The sequence below is a fragment of the Tachysurus vachellii genome, chromosome 2 (genome assembly GCF_030014155.1).
Source record: "Tachysurus vachellii isolate PV-2020 chromosome 2, HZAU_Pvac_v1, whole genome shotgun sequence".
NCBI classification, from domain to species: domain Eukaryota; kingdom Metazoa; phylum Chordata; class Actinopteri; order Siluriformes; family Bagridae; genus Tachysurus; species Tachysurus vachellii.
In genome coordinates this window covers 23282511-23303492 of record NC_083461.1, presented here as the reverse complement: position 1 = coordinate 23303492, position 20982 = coordinate 23282511, and the positions used below count along the sequence as shown (strand labels likewise).

The 20982-nt window shown below is 38.3% G+C and overlaps 1 protein-coding gene across 6 annotated transcripts in view; it reads right to left on the bottom strand.

The window, feature by feature from the left end:
- tanc2b (tetratricopeptide repeat, ankyrin repeat and coiled-coil containing 2b) overlaps positions 1-20982 on the bottom strand; it is a 159735-nt gene that overhangs the window by 54432 nt on the left and 84321 nt on the right. For 4 of the 6 annotated variants that reach the window (XM_060863870.1, XM_060863869.1, XM_060863872.1 and 1 more), the window contains one exon: positions 10-126. The exons of the other annotated variants lie outside the window; for them this stretch is intronic. In XM_060863870.1, coding sequence (XP_060719853.1) covers positions 10-126 — 117 coding nt within the window. The remainder of the gene's footprint in view (positions 1-9; positions 127-20982) is intronic. 6 annotated transcript variants of the gene reach the window in all.

The window sequence follows — 20982 nt, the reverse complement described above, 5'->3', positions numbered from 1 at the left end:
GTGTCTTACCAGGTGAGTGTCTGCCCAGGATGGGATTCTGTGCTGGGGAATCAGTGTGTGTAGGGGAGCCAAGGTCAAACTCAGGTATGCGAGGGCTCTCCACAAACTTAAGTTTCCGTAGAGGGGCTGAGAGAACGCATGCACACAACACACACACAAAACACACACATAGAAAAACAAACAAACACACACACACCCACGGAAGGGTCAGAGGGGAGGAGGACACAAAGATCCAAGGTCAGAACAGAAAACACATGACAGATTAGACTGTGTGTGTGTGTGTGTGTGTGAGAGAGAGAGAGTGAGAGAGAGGAAGAGACATACACAGAACACAAAAAGGACAACAATGTTTAACAAGCTAACATACAAATGTCTCGAGTTGTCCTGGTATGAACCGAACTCATGGTTTGTGCAAGGCATTATGAGTAACTAATGGCCCTGACATTAAATTTCATCATTCCACACACTCACAATTCTCAGGGCTCCTTTACAACTCATGTTTTTATATTATTAATCTGATGTTATTAATGTTAACGCCTGGGTTTGAGCCCTGGCACCGCCAAGATGCCACTGTTGGGTCCTTGAGCAAGAGTGTTAACCATCTCTGTTCCACAGGTGCTGTATCATGGCTGACCCTGTGCTCTGACCCCAACTTCATGAGATGTGAAGAAACAATTTCACTATGATGTATATGGTTGCAAAAATAAACACATACTTCTTCTTTTATTATTGCCATTTTTAATGGGTTCCCTTCTGAGCCTGGTTCCTTGCCAGGTTCCCATATGGTTCTGCGGTAATATGATGGCATTGTTATAAGATTAAACCCTGAGCTTTCACCTGTCTGTTGCACTAAACTTGCACAAAGTTAGCTGGTGACACAAAAATGACCAGTGAGCTTGGTTCCTAATAATGGTCAGGACTGAGACATGGAACATTGCAACAGCTTACAGTGTCTCTGGCTGATGCAACAAAAGCCTATTTGTTACTTTAATACAAAACAGATATAAAAAAACACTATATGGCCACAAGTATCTGGTTCTTCCTCTAAAGGTATTAACTGGTAGATCCAAATTATTCCTCACACCACTCCAGCACCTCCACCAGCCTGGACCGTTGGAACCTGTTCATGCCAAATTCTGACACTTCAATCACGTCACAGCCGAAATTCTACTTGATCAGACCATGTGAGGTTTTTCCAATCTTCAGCTGCATGTTTTAGTGCCCACTGTGGTTGCTTGTTCTTGGCCTACCAGATTTGGCCCTGATGTGATCTTCTGCTGCTGTAGCTCATCTCTGCATGAAGCCAGCTCCATCTAGTCATATAGTTTTTTGCTCTTCACACAATTTTGTAAAGCTCTAGAGACCGGTATAAGTAAAAATCTCCAAAGATCAGTGTTTTCTAAAATACTCAAACCAGTCTGACTGGCAACATAAGAACTATAAAATCAATAACTCAATCATAGGTTCTAGCATTTTAAGTTCTGTTTACCTCAGAAGTGAAATATGCCTTTAAGGATTTTATTGCAGAACCAACTGACAAGTTTTCCCAGATCACCAACATTGTAATATCAAATGGAGTAAGCCGATCTTCAATAAGCTTTATTAAGTTTTTTAATCGTTAAAAAATTGCTTTTCATTGCCTTTTTATAGCAATTGATGTTCCATATAAAACTATTTCAGAACACAATGTTCCCTCTGCAGCTCATGCAGTCATTACATCCAGCAGTACATCTTAGTAGCTGTACACTCAGTACCATGAAAATCCTTACATAAGTAAGGACTACAGTAGGTAGCAGCTTGGCCTAAATAATCATATCTGTACAGATGGAAAGAAAACTGGCTACATTTTGCATAGCATTGTTATTGAAAGTAAATATATTATTGTTTTGGCCTGAATTCGATCTTTTATGAAATGACTAAGCCTACAGATCGTTTTTCCTCAGATTTCAGCCTTTTTTTTTATAAACAATGCACAGTACAGAGTAGGCACTGATAAACATTGCTGCGGAAAGACTGATCAGATGAAACTTTATTTTATCTGACGGTATCTGAAAGTACTTTATCAATCCACACCACTTATCCTAAAGGGTCGTAGGGAACCTGGAGCCTATTTCAGGAGACTCGGGGCATGAGGCAGGGTACAAACTTGACCAAATACCAATCTATCACAGAGCACAATCGTACATTCACACTCTATAAGTTAAAGATGCCCTCAGCCCACAACACAGGTCTTTGGACTGGGGAGGAAACTGGATTATCCAGAGGAAACCCTTGTGGCCCTGGAAGAACACGCAAACTCCACACATATGATGGAGGTGGGATTCAATAAAAATATAAAATGTTGTGGCTTATTTTCTGCTTCTACGGTTTCTTCCCACCTGGCAGAAACATGGCAGTAGGTGGACTGGTTAAGTGTGTAAATGTGGGTGCAAACAATGGCTTACAATGAACTTTTTTTTGCGTTACTTTGCAACCTTTGAGAAATCTTTAAAAGCATTCTCAGAAAAAAATTTAACTGGAATAAGTTAGTGAAATATTAGTAGTCTGATGATATAGGCCTGATGAGAGAAGGGTCAGGCTTCAAGCACCAGCACTCCCAAGCTGTCACCGTTGGGTCCTTGAGCAAGGCCCTTAACCCTCTCAGCTCCAGCGGCACTGTATCATGGCTGACCCTGTGTGCTTTAAATGGCCAAATTTCTAAGCTGGTAAAAGTGAAGAAAAACATTTCACGCTTCTGTAACGTATATATGTGTCAAAAATAAAAGCTTCTTCTTCTAGACTGGAATTGAATGAACTAGTTTTTGGGAAGTCATGGGGTTTATTTGCTAAAATGTAGCTAGACAACAAGAAGTTATGTGTAAATATACATTGTTGTCCTTCTGCAAGTCTCTGTCTGGGGGCACCACAGCAGATCATCCAAACAACATGCTTTGATTTGGCACGTCTTCCATCAGATGCCCTGCCTGACACAGACCTCCTATTTGACCCAGGCTTGGGTATGGCACTGTAAGTTAATCCTACAGTGGCTGGAATGTTCCCTGCCCAGAAAACAAACCCAGGCCACAGCAGTAAGTAAAGGGAACCTCTTCATCTTTTTACCTCCATTGTGCCTATGTGTGGTTTCTGTGTGTACACTGATGTTACGTGGTACAGAAATGAGTCACTGTTGAAATTTCTGTTTTGTAAAAATTCAATATTTTAAGCAAAACTGGGCTCTTACAGGCATCTGCTGTTTATTGCAAAACTGTACGTACTGTAAATGTGTGCATTTGTAAGGTTCATTTGAGGATATGAAAACTACAGAGTTTGCATTTAACTCGTTTCCATTGACAATGGAATTCATTTGTGCACTAAAGCTGTTAAAGTGTTAAAAGCACTATACAATGTATGATGTAATTAAACAGTGTGTGCAATAAATAAATGAATAGATGTATAACCCATACAGCCCTAAATGTTTTGCATTTTCTGGAGCAGGAAAAGCTCAAAGGTCACCGATTTTTATTCAGTGCATCCTCTGTCCTTGGTAATTGCCAATGCAGAATGTTCTACAGCTTGAAGTAGAGGTCACACCATGATGGAGAACAGTAAGCTTATCGGCTCAGAAAACACAATGCATGTTAACTGTTTGTGGAGGTTTTTAATCTTCCAGGTCTTCTTTATTCCCCTTATAAGTACACTTCTTCTTCTTCTTCTTCATCTTTTGCAGCATGTGGTGTAACAGGTGTTAGGATCTCAGACAGTGGTCACAGGTTGGCTCTGGAACTGACAAGCTGCTGTCCAGGAAGCTGATTTCATTTCAGCCTCGGCTTCTCTCCAAGGCTTCCTGGATGGATCACTCCAGGGAATTCAGCAACAGCTGCTTTTCTGTGCTCTGCCAAGACCACAGCTTTGTGTATATCTCAGAAACCTAAGAATATATCTATTAAATACTACGTTATTAATCTAATCTTCTACAATAAACCTTACATCCTTATCGTCTATGACCTCGCTGGTCGACTTGGTAAACCTTACAACTGGCCTGCTAGTCGATGGTGATATACTCACTCTCCTTAGGGAGTTTAACCTCCTATGCCCTTTCATTACTTTCCTGTTTGAACCCTGATCTCCTCTGACCTACAAAGCTGTCAGCGTGACCAGACACTGATACCATCAAACATATAGTAACTTATATAGTTTACATAAAAATATTGAGTTTCTCATCATTGCCATGATTTCATTGCTTAAACTAGATGTAATTTTAAACAAGTTTATACACAATGCGCCATGCACACACACACACACACACACACACACACACTGCAATCACATAGCAGCTCCTCACTGATTCGATTTAAGTTAAAGATGTTACAATTGGGCTGCAGATATAAGACTCTATACCAGCTAGCATCAGGATGAGAAGTTAAAGAACCTGCGTGAGCTTCAGAGACGTCCTCCTGAGGGACGGACCATCGAAAGCTTAGCCAGTGTGCTAATAATTAGCCATGTATAATAATGCAGCATTATAATGCACAGATTTTGTTTCATTACGTGTTGCTAAGAGATCACACAAACACTCGTTATTTGAGCGTTTTACTTTTTTGTAATGTTTATTAATGAACATTTATTAATAATCTACTGAGAATGGAAAATTAAGGCACGTTTTTGGGTAATACTTTTCAACATAACGCATCAAGACGCCATCAGGTTGGTAACACGGTAAGTAGGGTAATAAAATAGAATTTTGTGTGTCGTTACAAAATCATTAGTTTCCGTTTCAAATCTTTTATATTTACTATTTGCGTCTCTTGCTCTCTCCTAGTCATCCCGTGTTATAAGCTGTTACATTACCTCACACCCCACTTATGCAGTTATACCTGGTGTAGTGTTACATTACTATTAACTACATAAACTATTAATTTTTTCTTCATCTTCCTGGTGTAGTAATTCATATCTTTTGTAAATATACAATGTTTATCCATTGGAAGTTCATTCAGGTTCTTTTTCAGTTTCTCAATTATCTTCAATATTCTTAACGTCACCTTCACTCATCCGCTGCTGCGTTGTCTCCCCTGACGTTTTGTCGCTGCCCACAAGAGATTTCAGATGCTGATGATTACATTCACAATCTGTATGTGTGTGTTTGAGTGTCTTCACTAGTCAAAAGTCTTGTTTCGCTTGATTTCGTTTGTTTCGCTCCAAAACCGACTTTAGAGAACCAGAACGAATAAAATGTCCTTTTTTTAAAAAAATTTTTTCAAGTAATATACAAGGATTAAAAAGATGCTGACAAAACACTTTGAAGGCACCTCATCCTCAATTTCACTTTGAAAACAACAAATGAAATCAAATCGAACAGGTTTCTACTTTCTTGTATGATAACCTTATAAAACAAAAAAGAAAAAATATATTAAAATATTAAGCAAAAATAAAGGGGAGAAATTGGACAGAAAAAGATATAGAAATATAATTTGTATGTAAAACATGAAGTTCAGAGTTCTTGCAGTCTACACTGGTCTTATACTTTTTTAAAAAGCCTCATGTTAAGAATGGGAATCCCTCTCAAATGGTAGATTAGCAGCAAGAATGAGTAGAACTGAAGGTTACCAAGGAACACAATTGTGGGGGGAAAAAGCTCTTGGAATATTTACACCAGAAATGTGAGCTTGAAAAGAGTTTCTGAGGGATAGATGATAAAGCAACAGAGGTCAAAGTTTGAGAGAAAAAACTCACAAGGACAGAGCTTCTAGACATTCTGCAGATATGACAATTAAACAGGGAGATGAGCTTTCAGAATCATCGGCTGCGTCTCAATCAGCTGTGTAATTCAGTAGTCAGGGTGCCGGTCAGGGAGTCAGCCATTTTAAGGGAGCTCGATCTCGATCTCGATCTCTCCCTCTCTCTCTCTCTCTCTCTCTCTCTCTCTCTCTCGATCACAACAAACTGGAACACGATGAAACCCAGAAAGCATCACTGCTCACTATGTTCCCTTACTCTTAATGAGATATTTATGTTTTAGAAAGAAATGGCCGACAAACTCGAGGGCCACCTTCTATCCTTGTTGTACCATTAAAGGCGGATGCAGGATGTTTGAAAAATGCTTCAGAAAACTGAGTCGGGCCGACAAACAAAACAAACGTGCAGCCAGTGAGCAGAAAGGGGCGTGTCTTGTCAATATGCAGCATAGAGAGAGTTCAGTGCGCATGTCTGACATTAGCCGAAAGCAATTGAAACATTGACATGGCGGATACCTGCCGTTACCTCTGCCTCGGGTTCTAGGTGTTGAACGTCGTCTTTCGCGTGAAACAGAGCTAAACCTTTCACGGTACAACACACAGTACTACAAATACACATTTGTATTACCATAGTATTACTCATTGAGTTCATTTATTGATAAAAATATCCCCTCAGCCAGGTTCTGCCATAATAATTGCCTGGGTTGCGTATGTATATGTGGGGCGGAGCTATCAAAACAGGGGTGACACCCATTTGGCTTAGGGGCATGTTTGTTTTTGTGATTTGATGTCAACATTGGCTTTCAAACATCGTGCTCCCCACCTTTAAGTACCATTACAAAAACCTGTGTGATTAATCTAACAAATTTATACCAGGTACAAAACATAAATATTTTATATGGGTTCGAACCTTTTGCAGGAAATTAAGCCATGAGAGTCCTAATGTCTCAGGCAGCTAGGGAACTGATTGATATACTCTTTATATCAGCTCGTTCAAAATGCTACTGCCAGATTTCTCTCTAGTTGTCGCAAACATGAACACATCACTCCCATTCCCAAATCTCTACACTGTCTGCCGATTTCTCAGAGAATAGATTTTAAGATTTTACTCTTTATATATATCTTGACTTTATATAAGTTCAGATAAGTAGAGAGGAGCGGTATTATGGAGAGCATAATACCGCTCCTCTCTACTTATCTGAACTTCTTCATCCCTACTCTCCTATTAGTCTTCATTCATCTGACCAGGCTCTGTTGGTGGTCCCTCGTGTACGGCTCAAGCGTAGAGGAGAGCGTGCCTTTTCGGTGGCCGGTCCTAGACTATGGAACTCCCTGCCATTAGAGATTAGGACGGCACCCTCCATTTCTTGTTTTAAGTCCATGCTAAAGACCCACCTATTTTCTCTAGCCTTCTCATGATTGCCCAGGGGTTTATGTTTATGTTTGTTTATATTTTATTGTTTATATTTATATCACTTTCTTTTAAACTGGTTATTTTATTTTGTCTACTTTTTTTAATAATACTTATTTTAGCTTTTTGAACTCTATTTTATTGTGCATGTGTGTATTCTTAAGTGTATGTGTAATGTCAAACGCACTGTGAAGCACTTTGGTCAGCCGTGTGGCTGTTTGTAAATGTGCTATATAAATAAAGCTGAACTTGAACTTGATATACTGATTGATATACCGATCCAAACAACACAAAATATAGCTAAGCCGTATTATTGTGATTGTACCTATTGTATCTAAAGTTCTTAATTCTCGTTTTTTGTCTCTGCATTTAAATTTTAGTACATTCAATTCTAAAACTGAAAGGCTTGTAGTAGATTTTGATGATTCCTGTTTTTCTTTGTGGCATCTTGCGACAGGGAATAGAACAGGGTACTGTATGTGGTATGTGGAGAGCTGGGTCGTGGGTCTAAAATTAGATGTAGTGTTTTTCTCAGGGAGATCATGTGAGCTTTAGGATGGTTTGGGTGTACACCAGTCAATCACAATAACAAATTCAGTTGAAAAAAGGAATATTAATTTTATAACTGCAGTCAGGCTGTGTGCATGTGGGCTGTATGTGATTACACCGCTGTAGTTGACAGAAGAGTCAGTGGACAACGGACATCAAGTGGCACATGCATATCAGTGTGAAATTGGATGAGCAACAGTGAATACCTTTGTGCAAGACACACATACACAAACACACAGCATGACATATCGACACAGCAAGCTCGTGAATGTGCAGCCCACATCACCATGGTAACCTGGGCAAGAACATGAACACCAACAGGCCTTCATGCTCCATCCCCCAGATTAATATCCACTTAAAGAAACATATTAAACACACACTCATTAGTCTCATCCTATACATTTACTACACACAGATCTCTGAAGTCGCCAAATTCTGTTCATATTCACAATCAGGAAGTCTGTAGGCACTTGAGTGTAATGGCCAACCATTTCACTATAGATTCATGTCATTACCGAAAATTGTAAGCATCTATTTGTCACATTTAAACCTGTGATGGTTAAAATGTTCAGGTGATACACAATACACTTGCTTGAAACGCAAGAAACCTATTTCATCTCTTTCCAAAAGCAATTCTACACAATGTTCAGCAGGCCAACAGCATCATGGGTAGTTTTCACCATACCAGCACTTAATGCAATTACTATAAATCTCTGAAGTGTTTAAACGACCAGCTTTTTAAATGAAATCAAATACATACATTTGATCACTTAGAGTGTGAAGAGTTAAGTTAAGGTAGGTAATGCCTCTTGGGAGCTGGACCATTTTCACAGCAGCAAATAACTGAGCTGAATTTATCTTGTTCACTGGCTATCAAGCAGTTAAGGTAATGCTTTTTCGGACACCTGACCATTCCCACAGCAGCAAGAAGCAACCTTTATTTGCCACATAGACATGTTTTCTTCGCATATCCCAATGTTGGAGGTTGCACAAGGGCCCAACAGTGGCAGCTTGACAGTGCTGGGCTTTGAACCCTGATCTTCAAATCAACAACTCAGAGCCTTAACCACTTTAGTCAGCACTGCCCCAATCACTGCAACAAATCACTGAGCCGAATTTTGTTCATTGGCTAAATGGTAGAGTAGGTAAACGACAGGTAAGGCTAAAATGCTGATACAAGGTGTGTTGCCATCCATCCCTTAAAGTACAGGATTTTGCTGTACTGAAAAATAAAATGCTGCATCTTTTGTTAAGTCAGTAAAAGTTGAATAACATAAAATGTGATTTATTCCATATTATGGTATGCATCAGGTTCATACATATGCCAGTGTGTAAGGTAACGGCTCTAAGTGAGAAGGAGAGAATGATGAGCTTGTAAGTCAACATCACCGTTGCCCTGGTTACAGAGATTCAGGTATGCAGTTCTAAAAAATCTCTTCCGACACAAGTTCACCTGGGAATGCATGCACCTCCAGAGGTAGAGGTGTGAATTTAAGATAAGATATTGTCTTGACCTAGTGGTGTGGAAAAAAATACACTTTTATGTTTAGTACTCACTCACTCTCACTCATTTTCTAGCGCTTATCCGAACTACCTCGGGTCACGGGGAGCCTGTGCCTACTGTATCTCAGGCGTCATCAGGCATCAAGGCAGGATACACCCTGGACAGAGTGCCAACCCATCACAGAGCACACACACTCTCTCATTCACTCACACAATAACACACTACGGACAATTTTCCAGAGATGCAAATCAACCTATCATGCATGTCTTTGGACCGGGGGAGGAAACCGGGGTACCCGGAGGAAACCCCCGGGGCACGGGGAGAACATGCAAACTCCACACACACAAGGCGGAGGCGGGAATCAAACCCCCAACCCGTGCTAACCACTAAGCCACCGTGCCCCCCATGTTTAGTACTGTTCTTTTTATATATCCAGTTGAACAATAAAGATTTGCCTGACTGTCATCAATCCATTTTCTGTAGCTCTTATCCTACACAGGGTAGCAGTGGATCCTGGAGTCTATCCCAAGGGAACGGAGACACAAAGGCAAGAGATACTTTGGACAGGGTGCCATCCCTGTCACAGGGCACAATCATACACACTACCTCTGAACTGCAAAGGAAAGCATAGTACCTGACAACAAACCCAAAGCAACACGCAAACCTCAAGCACACAGAGCAGAGGCAGAAATCAACTCCTTAACCCTGGAGGTCCGAGACAAGCGTACTAACAACTAAATCAAAATGAATTAATAGGCATTCAATAATCAGGCTTTTTGGCTAAGTAGTCATAAGTGCACTGACAAGCTAGCTAACATCAACCGAAATATTATAGTCCATTATTTTTCCTCATTACATTGGGCAACACTAACAGACAACACAGTTTGATGCTCACTATGGAAAAAAGTTCTATACCAAGAATACTTCTTGAGTAACATGATTGAAAGATAAGATGCTTTGGGAAAGTGAAATGTGATGGATAATAAGTGGATAACTGCTGAGGGGAAAACAGTGATGTAGCCATCTGTTGATCCTTGTCTTCTCGCTCAGTTTTTGAAAGCATTCACTGCCTCCGTGATAAAAACCAGCCTACAGTAATGCTATTCACTGTTTTAACAACTTGTGAAACAGTTGGTTTAGCCATGAAAGAAGACCACTGATGTCAACTTTGCTAATGAGATGTGTGCTATATTTAGTCAGGCATTTGATGATTAGGTATAGATCGACTTGTGAAGTAATGTTCTCTTTCCTAATGCAGTAAAAATACTAGGTATTTTTTATCATCTTTATCAGACTTCCAAAGTAATTACAAAGCAACGAACCTCATCACAATCATCTGTAACACTATTGCTACATAAACTCTGCTGACCACCATTAATTCTGGTAGCAAAGGTTTGCTGGAGAAAAGAGATTCAAGTTAAAAAGATGTTGCTGTTGCTCACCTGTTTCCTTCAGAGCCCCAATCTTGATGAACACACCTTTAAATCCAAAGACTACCAAAGAGCACTGAGCTTATTCATAAGTTAACGTTAAATAAAAACTTCTGCTAAGTGAATAAACGTAAACCATAAGTTCAATTGTGTAGGCATAATTTTTGCAGCTAATGTAGCATGTAGCACGTTGTTAGAATTAGTACAATAACAGACAAACTTCCAGCTGTAATTACTTCTGGAGTAATATCTGAAGCAGAGAATGTCACATTAGGGCAGAATGAAGTAGATCTGGTTGGTTCCAAGGAAAATAACAGGATAATTGAGCATTAAACTAACATCCATCTTAGTGATTTTGCGTGTGACTCAGTGGATATAAATGGCACATTTTCTAGACCTTATGAGCTGTGCTTTAATGTCTTCATCTAGTATTTGTGATGAAAGAAACAATTGCTAACAAACAGTGATGAAGGATTTTATCCATTTGTCCAATAAGTAAAACTTACAAGAACTAATAGCAGGACTGATTAATAGCGCTAATTGAACAGGAACACAATAATGGACAAAAAAAATTCCCTTACGAATTTTCGCCTTAAGAATTGAAATTTTGCAAAAAAATTTGCATCAGCATATGAAGCATTTTCACCATACAAACAAACCAAATGGTAGCTAAGTTGCATGGATGTTTGGGAAACATTCAAAACTTTTGTGTCATCACAATTTTTCTGTCAGCAGAAAGCCAACCGAAGCAGTTATCGATTTTATTACGAAATTATTTACCAACTGTGATTTTTAGCACGTTTTTTAGTTGACAGATTGGTGACGTGAGTGGTCTGTTCTATTTTTAAACCAAGCTTAGGGGCATTTTTTAGGCATGTTGTGCAAGATTTAGTGAAGACATAGCCCTATGGGTCCTAAAAAAGTTAGCAAGGATAGTAGCACGAAGAAAAGGGGGTCGCTTTCAGTGGAAATTAAGAAAGAATTAATCGCTAAAAAAACAGCCAGTGCAAGAAAGAGCGATGGAGGACACGATTGATTGCTTTAATATGCAAAAATGTGATTAGAATGTTGGAAATTGGTAAAACTGCTAATATTTTAGGGTGACTGTAACGGATAATCTGCATTTACATTATTTCCTATGAGAAAATAAATTTCACAATACAAATTGTCACCTTAAGAAATCGCCTACAGAACAAATTTAATTCATATGCAGAGGTTCCACCGTATTTCAGATAACAGTAATTGAGGTACAACGTGTTCATAAGGATTCTGATACACAATTCTAGAGTTTTGGCCAATAGGTGTTGAATTAATAATGTAAAAACACAACACAACAAAAAAAATCAAAGCGTTGATTTAACAAAGACTTCAAGTCTTTTTATATAGTCTTCCATTATGTATAGCTCTGTGAATCAGGTTGAGCTGATAAATATAGTTGTGTAATCACAGCTTAGATGAGCAATACTGTATGTTTAGGCTCTGGGGCGAGAAGCAGGGTCATTTACGACTATATCCAGTGCTGATAAGCTGCTATGATGCTTCTGATGAACATACTGAAAGTGTGAACAAAGGACACAGTTAGTTCTGCAAAATAAAAGATTCTCAAACCTTTGCAGACAAGGATTTTTAAAAAAATAAAATAAATTACGGCACCCTCTGGAAAGCTTTATTTAATAAACACAATCTGTTTAAAACTATTTAAATATTAGGCTTATTATTTAAATGTGTGCAAGCATATTTTGAATATTTGAGCAGTAGAGCTTTCCGATTCCTAAATGCCACCTTGCAGTACTGAACTTTATTACAATTATTATCAGATGTTATTTCATATTATTTACTGCCCTACCTGTTTTTCAGTTTTAAGTAAAACCTGTTCAAATGAAGTGGTCAGTCAAGTAGATTAATGATTATAATTATACCTTGGTAATAAATCTTTATTTTAATCTTTAATCAATGGTGTGTTGTAATTTTCAGCACTGTAACAAACAGGAACTCAAAGAAATCCCCCTGGCTATGCTTCATAAATGCATTAACATAATAAACCGTGGGTCAGCGTAAAGATACAGAGCTCATTATGCCCTGTAGGACTGCAATCATCAAGACGCTATTTGATAATGGCACCTCCGGGGTTATCATCATATCATCAACACATGGATATTTGTAATGAATTGCTGGCAGCCTGCTGCTAAATTTTAGCCCTCAAGGTTTCAAATTTCTTACAGAAAATCATTGCAACTGGGGCAATTTGAGAATCATAAATAACCTAGTCATTAATGTTATATTCTATCAGGTTTTAAAAAGAACATGAGTCTTGTAATTATTGTGAGATTCCCTCTGTGCCATTCGGAAGGTCTTAAGCTTATTTTTCTGCCATCTTCACTCACACTGAAGGTAAGCTTGCTCAAGAATGTGCAAGTGGTCACCAGGGACAGATCTACTAATTATCGCTTTCCTCACGCAAGATGGTGCTACACTGTACACACTAGGTTGTGTATTCGGACTTGTAAAGCTGGACTCTCCCACATGGTACAATGAATATTTCACACTTTGATATAGTTGATATGATGTCTATGACTAGTGTTGATTCTGAACACCCTTTTTCTGGGAAAAAAATCAGAATTAGGTTGTGGTTAAATCTATGAACAGGGCTTACAGTGTTCTGAATTAATTGTCGATATTGTCGGCATACGGAATATAAAGAAATAAGATTAGATAAAGGTCCGCATGTATGCAAAGTAATACTAAAATGTGTAGTGAACGACAAGAGCTGGAATAGCTGTGGAAACACACCTAAGCAAGAAGACGTTTCATTCCATCACGTAATAGCAAGAAAATGGCCAAAGCCAAACACGGTGCATCTCTCATACTAGTGGAAATCAACATACAATCTACACACACACTCTCTCACGCACACACATAGCATTCAATACCACTGGTATTAGCTGAAGAGATAGATGTAACACACTGGTAATCCCACTGCTCTGTTTTGTAAGCAAGTCATTACCAAGACTATTAATAGCACACTGCAGATCTCTCTCCCTCTCTCCCTCTCTCTCTATCTCACTCTCTGGCTTGAGTCCTTCTCAATCCGGTTAAGCCGTTGCCTCAAGAAGTTTGATTGGCACTGTCTTTTCGGTGTGTTCCTTCCATTATTCTTTACAAAACCTCTCATTCAAAAACATTATTGGTGGAACGCTCTGAAAAATTGAAGGTGTCATAACCATAAAACTCAATGTCACGGTATTCAGAGCTTCAGCCATACTGCAGCAGCATCAGCAGGACAAATCTAGTCTGTAAAAAAATACCTAATAGCACCCATTATTTATAAAGGGATCTTTATAAACAAAGGGATCGTTATAAATAAGGCGATGCTGTTTAAAACGGATACAGAGCAGAATTTAAAGTTGATTTCCTTCACCATTATCATCATCAGGTGTTCGACCAATTAACACAAAGCCTTAGTCTTAAAATAGCCTGAGACAATCTCAGCCTGATTATTATGGAGGATTTTGAATCAGCAATGTAGAATAATTTTATCTCATTGGAATTAATAGGACTTAGGACTGGAAAAGTCGAATAAATATAACAAATAATGCTAAAGTGTGCCAAAGCTAAAGCCTAAAGAGTGAAGCAGCATTTTAGCTATTGCTGTTGTTGTCATAATCGATTTTATCTCAAATATTAATCACAGAATCTAAACTTTTTCCAATGAAAAAATTGTTTCATGTGAAAAACAAACAGAAACACTTCCAGGTTTTATACGTGTGTCCAATCTTCATATGTTGGGCCACCAATCGCATTTCATGCTCAAAAGTAATTATCATACACCTTGAACCAATAAAGTGATTTCGATTAACCACAAATAAAGATCAGCAGTTTCTGTAGGATTTGATCATTTTCGTTTGACTGCTGTCATAGACATAGTCAGTAAGGATCTCATTGTATAAAAGTGTCGATCAGAAGAGTCGATGAAATAATTTCCAAAACATTACATGACCCATGAAACACCGTGAATGTCGTCAGCAAGAAGTGGAGAAAATGGACACAAGAGTAGTATTACCAGAAACAGGATGTCCCTCAGGGGCACGGTGGCTTAGTGGTTAGCACGTTCGCCTCACACCTCCAGGGTTGGGGGTTTGATTCCCGCCTCCGCCTTGTGTGTGTGGAGTTTGCATGTTCTCCCCGTGCCTCGGGGGTTTCCTCCGGGTACTCCGGTTTCCTCTCCCGGTCCAAAGACATGCATGGTAGGTTGTTTGGCATCTCTGGAAAATTGTCCGTAGTGTGTGATTGCGTGAGTGAATGAGAGTGTGTGTGTGTGCCCTGCGATGGGTTGGCATTCCGTCCAGGGTGTATCCTGCCTTGATGCCCGATGACGCCTGAGATAGGCACAGGCTCCCCGTGACCCGAGGTAGTTCGGATAAGCGGTAGAAAATGAGTGAGTGAGTGAGGATGTCCCTCAAATTTTGAACAAGGACATGAAGAAATCTTATCAGGGAGGCTGTCAAGAGACCTACTGCAAAATTAAAGGAGCTGCAAGAACAATCTAGTATTCTTCACACATCTGGGCTATGGGGTAGTGACAGAAGCCATTTTTGACAGAAAAATTTTAGCATTTTTGGTATTAGCATGAATGTTCATCAAAATAAGATATAATGGCAAACTATAAGAACAGAAAAGAAGTCAGCAGGATCGTTGTCATATTATGCTATGAAAGCTAGCATGATCTTGCTATTTGTAGCATAAAAAAACAGAGTTTTTGTGCTTGTTTGAATGATATAAAAGAACAGAAATCTCCTTTTCCACATGCTGTCAATGCCTCGTAGCCTTAAAATCATTCCTTTCTGCATCATTAAACTAAACAGTTCAAATGCACGATTAAGGTCAGAGCATGTAATTGGATGGGTTCTCGAACACTAACACTAACTCTGCTGCCTCCTCTTCCTCAAAACGTTTCTGCTCTATAAACAAAGGAAATTAAGCATTTGGCATATTAGATAACTTCACCAGATGCACCATTAACAAGAATGTAGATAGCCAGCTAGCCAGCTAGCTGAAGGGTTTGTGGGGATCTATTTCTGTTCACTGAGCAAAGATAAATCAATTATGTAGCCATATTGTGTAGAAAATGTCAGTTCAGTTCCATAATCGTGCTGAATATAGGTACGGTACAGCTATGATTCCCTGCTCATAAGACATTGTGTAATCATCATTAATGTTACCACAGCTATTAAGATAAGATAAGATAAGATAAGATATACCTTTATTCATCCCACAATGGGGAAATTTCTCTGTTTCAGCAGCAAGGAGTAAGAAAATGCAAATAGCATTAACCGTTTAATAGAATTAACCGTCGTCCCATCATTGTCTTAAGACAGAAATGCAAACTCTCATGTAAGCACAAAACCCACAAATCCTGAAGACTTTCTGGTGCTTCCACAACTTAAATAAATATATTTTATTCAAAAACAAAAAACTCTGTCATATTAAAGATTATACAAGTACTGCCGCAAAAATTATTCAACGCCTCCTGACCAGTCAGATTATTAACCCTCTGGGGTCTGACCATTTTGTGACACTGGCAGAGGTTCTGACATGCTCTTACATTTGGTCTTTTTTCAGTTACTTCAAAACATATTAATGGCTAATATCACATAACACTGTATTCAGCACAAACTGGGCTACAATATTATGTAAGTAAAATTTATGTACATGTTTGTATTTTTAAGTAAATGATGTTTATGCATGGTTAGTAAAAAAAGAAAAAGAAAAGTTGCTGAAATAAGGTCAAGAAACACATTTTTGTTGTGTAAAGGCAATATGCAAGGGCGGGCCAATGGTCATGAATATTAATGATTCACACCTGAGGAGGCCCAACCCCCTAATGGCTTAGTCTGGATTGTGTTGACAAAAGAATGAGTGTGGGGAGACTCAAAGAGAAAATCTTTTGCTTGTAGTTTAATAAAATAGTGTACAATAAAGTACAAAAGACTTTTATATCTGTACTTGACAAAATAAGACTTTTATTTTACCAATGTTTAAAAAACATGAACAATACAATAGAGTCAAGAGTCAAGAAGCTTTATTGTATGGAATGATTCTTTACAATATAAAAAATAAGATATAAATTTGTAAGCCATCACACACTGTGAATCTTTGAGAATGGAGTTTCGTCATGCCATTGCTCAAAACAGTTCCTATTTAACTGAACACACATTAGTCTCAGTTGCTTTGATAACTGAAAGAGACCTACGGTGTGTGTGAGTAGCAGGTGATGGTAAAGGTAAAGGTGATGCAGACACATTCCTAAAAAAAAAAAACCAACAACATAATTAGTCTCATCGTGTATTTTCCAAAGTACTAAGCAACACATTAGTAATAATAATATATAACTAATATATACTAATATACAATATAACAGAAAAATGGGGACGTACTCTTTTTTGTTCCCAGTTGCGTTGCTGTGTGCCCTCATGCGAGTATCAGACGAAGGTGAACGTGTTGCAGCCACATTCCTAAAAAAAATCATAATTAGTATCATGTATTTTCAAAGTACAAAGCAACACAATTAATATAATGTATTTTCCACATCAGTAATACAAATATTCTGCATGCATAATAGAAAAAAATGGTTACATGTGGACGTACTCCTTATTGTTCTCGTTGCTGCGTGCCCCCGTGCGAGCATCAAACGAAGGTGAAAGTGTTGCAGCCGGTGCAGGTGAAGACAAGAGTGATGCATCCACATTCCTACAAAAGTTTTTAATAATTAATATAATGTATTCTCCACAGTAACAAACTTATAAAGCAATAACTAAGGCAGTTAAGCATAGCTGAGATAAAATAATTGGGTACAGAGATGCGCGGTATATGTTTGTTAACGGGCCATTACCAGACATATTTATGGCTAAACATTAACACATGACATATCTCTGGGCACATTTACAGCTCATCAACACCACATCGATACATTTACATCCGAACAGATAGTCACGTAAACAAGACTAGTTGAGGCATAAACACTAGTCAAAATATATTCTAAACAGTGATATTGCTATATAACATGTATATTCACATTACATTAATCAGCATACAGCTTAATAAGAACTAACATTTTAAGGTAAATAAAAGTTGCCAATTACGAGACGTTTATATAAAGTCACTCTTAATATCTGCTTGCAAATAGTCTGTATACAATACAGTATATATAATTTTACATCACACAAGGTTTCAACAAATGTAAGTAAAACTTACTCTTCAGAAATTATATCCTCAGCTGGATCAAGTCGCTCTTCAAAATACAAACGTTCGTCGTCGGAGTCCTGCTCTTCATCTGAGGAAACATCCTCAGCTGTAAAGCGTTTCATCTTCCCAGCGCGTTGATAAGTGAATGAATCTGTTAAAACTTTGTGCTTCTTATAGCATTGTTTGGGGGCTTTGATCTTATTTGCATAGCCTGCTCAGGTAATTTTCATATGAATGGCGTGCACGGCAGTAGTTGGGATCACATTAGTGGTAATGAGGTCGAGCCAGAAAAACTGTACCTCTCTTTACTTACATACAGATTACACAAAAAGACAATATTTGCTTTTGATTTTAATTACCTCATTTAGTAGACATTTCAGGCTTTCATTAGACATATGTATCATGTTCGTGTGATAAGTATTGGTAAATATAAGTATCAGTTCATGTTTGTAACGTGTTTCAGGAAGGTCAAGTTCACAGAGTCTGAATGCACAACCTGGTTATTGTCTTTATTTGCCAAAAGCACAGCGTTTTGTTGTTAATATGAAGGCACTCAAATAAAAGTAGACACTTCACAGTTTCGAAATGATGTATTACATGTATGTGTATGATTATGAATGACGGAGTATTTTAAGTGGATTTCACGTTGAAAAGGAAAAAATGCGCCAAAGACGCCAGAGGGTTAATGTACACTTGACTGCCAATCAGAAACAAGTATTTGTTGTATTTGTAAATTGAAACAAACAAAATTGGTTTAATAATTTGGTTGCATAAGTGAGGATGTGTCATGTAACTGTGCTTAAAATGAACTAATTCCATTCAGTCTCATGTTCAAAAGTAATTATCATACACATCTAAACGATGAAGTGATTCTGATTAACCCCAAATAAAAATCAGCTGTTTCTGTAGATTTTTCTGATTTTTGTTTGACTGCTGAATCCATAGACATCAAATAGCTTCAAAAGTAATTATCTTATTGTATAAAAGCATCAATCAGAAGAGGGGACAAAATCATTTCCAAAACATTACATGACCCATAAAACACTGTGAAGGCCATTGGCAAGGAGTGGAGAAAATGGACACAAGAGTAGTATTACAAGAAACAGGACGTCCCTCAAATATTGAACAAGGACATGAAGAAATCTTATCAGAGATGCTGCCAAGAGACATACTGCAAAATTAAAGGAGCAAAATTAATGGGGTAGTGACAGAAGCCATATCTGACAGAAAAAAAATCCTGCCTGGTCTGATGACACAAAAGTAGACATATTTCTACAAGACAGCTTATCAGCAAAATAATACCATATTCACAGCGAAGCATGGTGGTGGTGGCATCATGCTACTGTTTGATGCTGCTTCTCTTCAGGCTCTATTTCAATCTATGACCCATCAGAAACAGGTCTAAAGTCTATCAGGTCTAAAACCTATCCAAAACATGTGGAAGGTGACTTGAAGTTTTCCAGACAGTTTATAGATCTGGAGAATCTATGCCAGGAAAAGTGGAATAATTATATGATGTGATACGATGGTAGATTCTTACCTCAGAAAACTGCAAGCAAGGAAATCTAATATTCTTCACACTTCTGGGTTATGGAGTAGAGACAGAAGATAAGACAAACTAGACAGTCTGAAGTATTGGGGAAAAAACATCCAATACTGTGTAAATCTTTCCAAACTGTGTAGCAAAACATGATAGATTATCATCAGAGGAACCGCATAACCACAGTGAAGCATGATGGTGGCAGCATCATGCTGGGAGGCTAGGTCTAGGCCAACGTCTGGAACTGAAGAAACTACAAATACCTAAAAAACTAGGTCATCCGCTAGTTATATATATATATATATATATATATATATATATATATATATATATATATATATATATATATAGAGAGAGAGAGAGAGAGAGAGAGAGAGAGAGAGAGAGAGAATTACAGTCTGCACTTCAATCCCAGCTCATAAACAGAACATTGTTCTAACCTTTTGTGCTTTGTGGAAGCGAGGCTGAGCAGAGGTGCTGTACAGTCATGCCGACTTATGAGTTATTTCTCACAGGACAGAAGGTCAGCCTGGTAACAAAATGTGATAAAATTAAACCTTGCACCGAATCTCTTACACTGGGATGTCCATGTCTGTCATCAAATAAACAGAACTACATGACTTCTTTTTCCGCATAACTATGTGACTAACCAGATTTTAACAATGCGCAATTGCTGATGCACAGATCTCTCTATGCTTCCCTGGAGAACTTTATGGATTTATCATCATTGAAGTTATATAATGCTTTTTATCCCTCTCTTTATTTGTGATATACAGGTAACTAGAGCAGATCAGTAAATCCTTATCGTTTGTATTATCGGATGTATTTTTTTTTGTACTGTAAGTTTTCAATATACAATATACGATATCAAGTAGAATATACCAGATACAGTCATCACCTTACAGCAGCTACATTAATGTGTCCAGTACAAATGTACCTGAGCTTGTTCAAAAACATGTCATAAACACTGAGGAAAGTTATAAAGGAACGAAGGACATAAAAAACTCACCATATAAGAATTTTAAACTTAAAATGACTGTTTTTATTTTTCACTCATACGTTAAGTATACATTTACAAACTCTGATTTGTTTCCCAACTTGAGCTACATAAGTGATAGCTTTAATTTTTCCCCAAAAAATGGCTTATTACAGACCAGAACCAACACACAGCAGCTTGTTGATTTAAATTTAGGTTTAAATATCAATCACCAATTTTGGGTCACCAATAACTTTTTTTTATTTTGTTATTGGGAATGTTTCTCACTCACTCACTCACTCACTCACTCACTCACTCATCTTCTACCGCTTATCCGAACTACCTCGGGTCACGGGGAGCCTGTGCCTATCTCAGGCGTTATCGGGCATCAAGGCAGGATACACCCTGGACGGAGTGCCAACCCATCGCAGGGCACACACACACACACTCTCATTCACTCACACACTACGGACAATTTTCCAGAGATGCCAATCAACCTACCATGCATGTCTTTGGACTGGGGAGGAAACCGGAGTACCTGGAGGAAACCCCCGAGGCACGGGGAGAACATGCAAACTCCGGGAATGTTTCTTTCAAGAAAAAATTGGGTTCATTGATT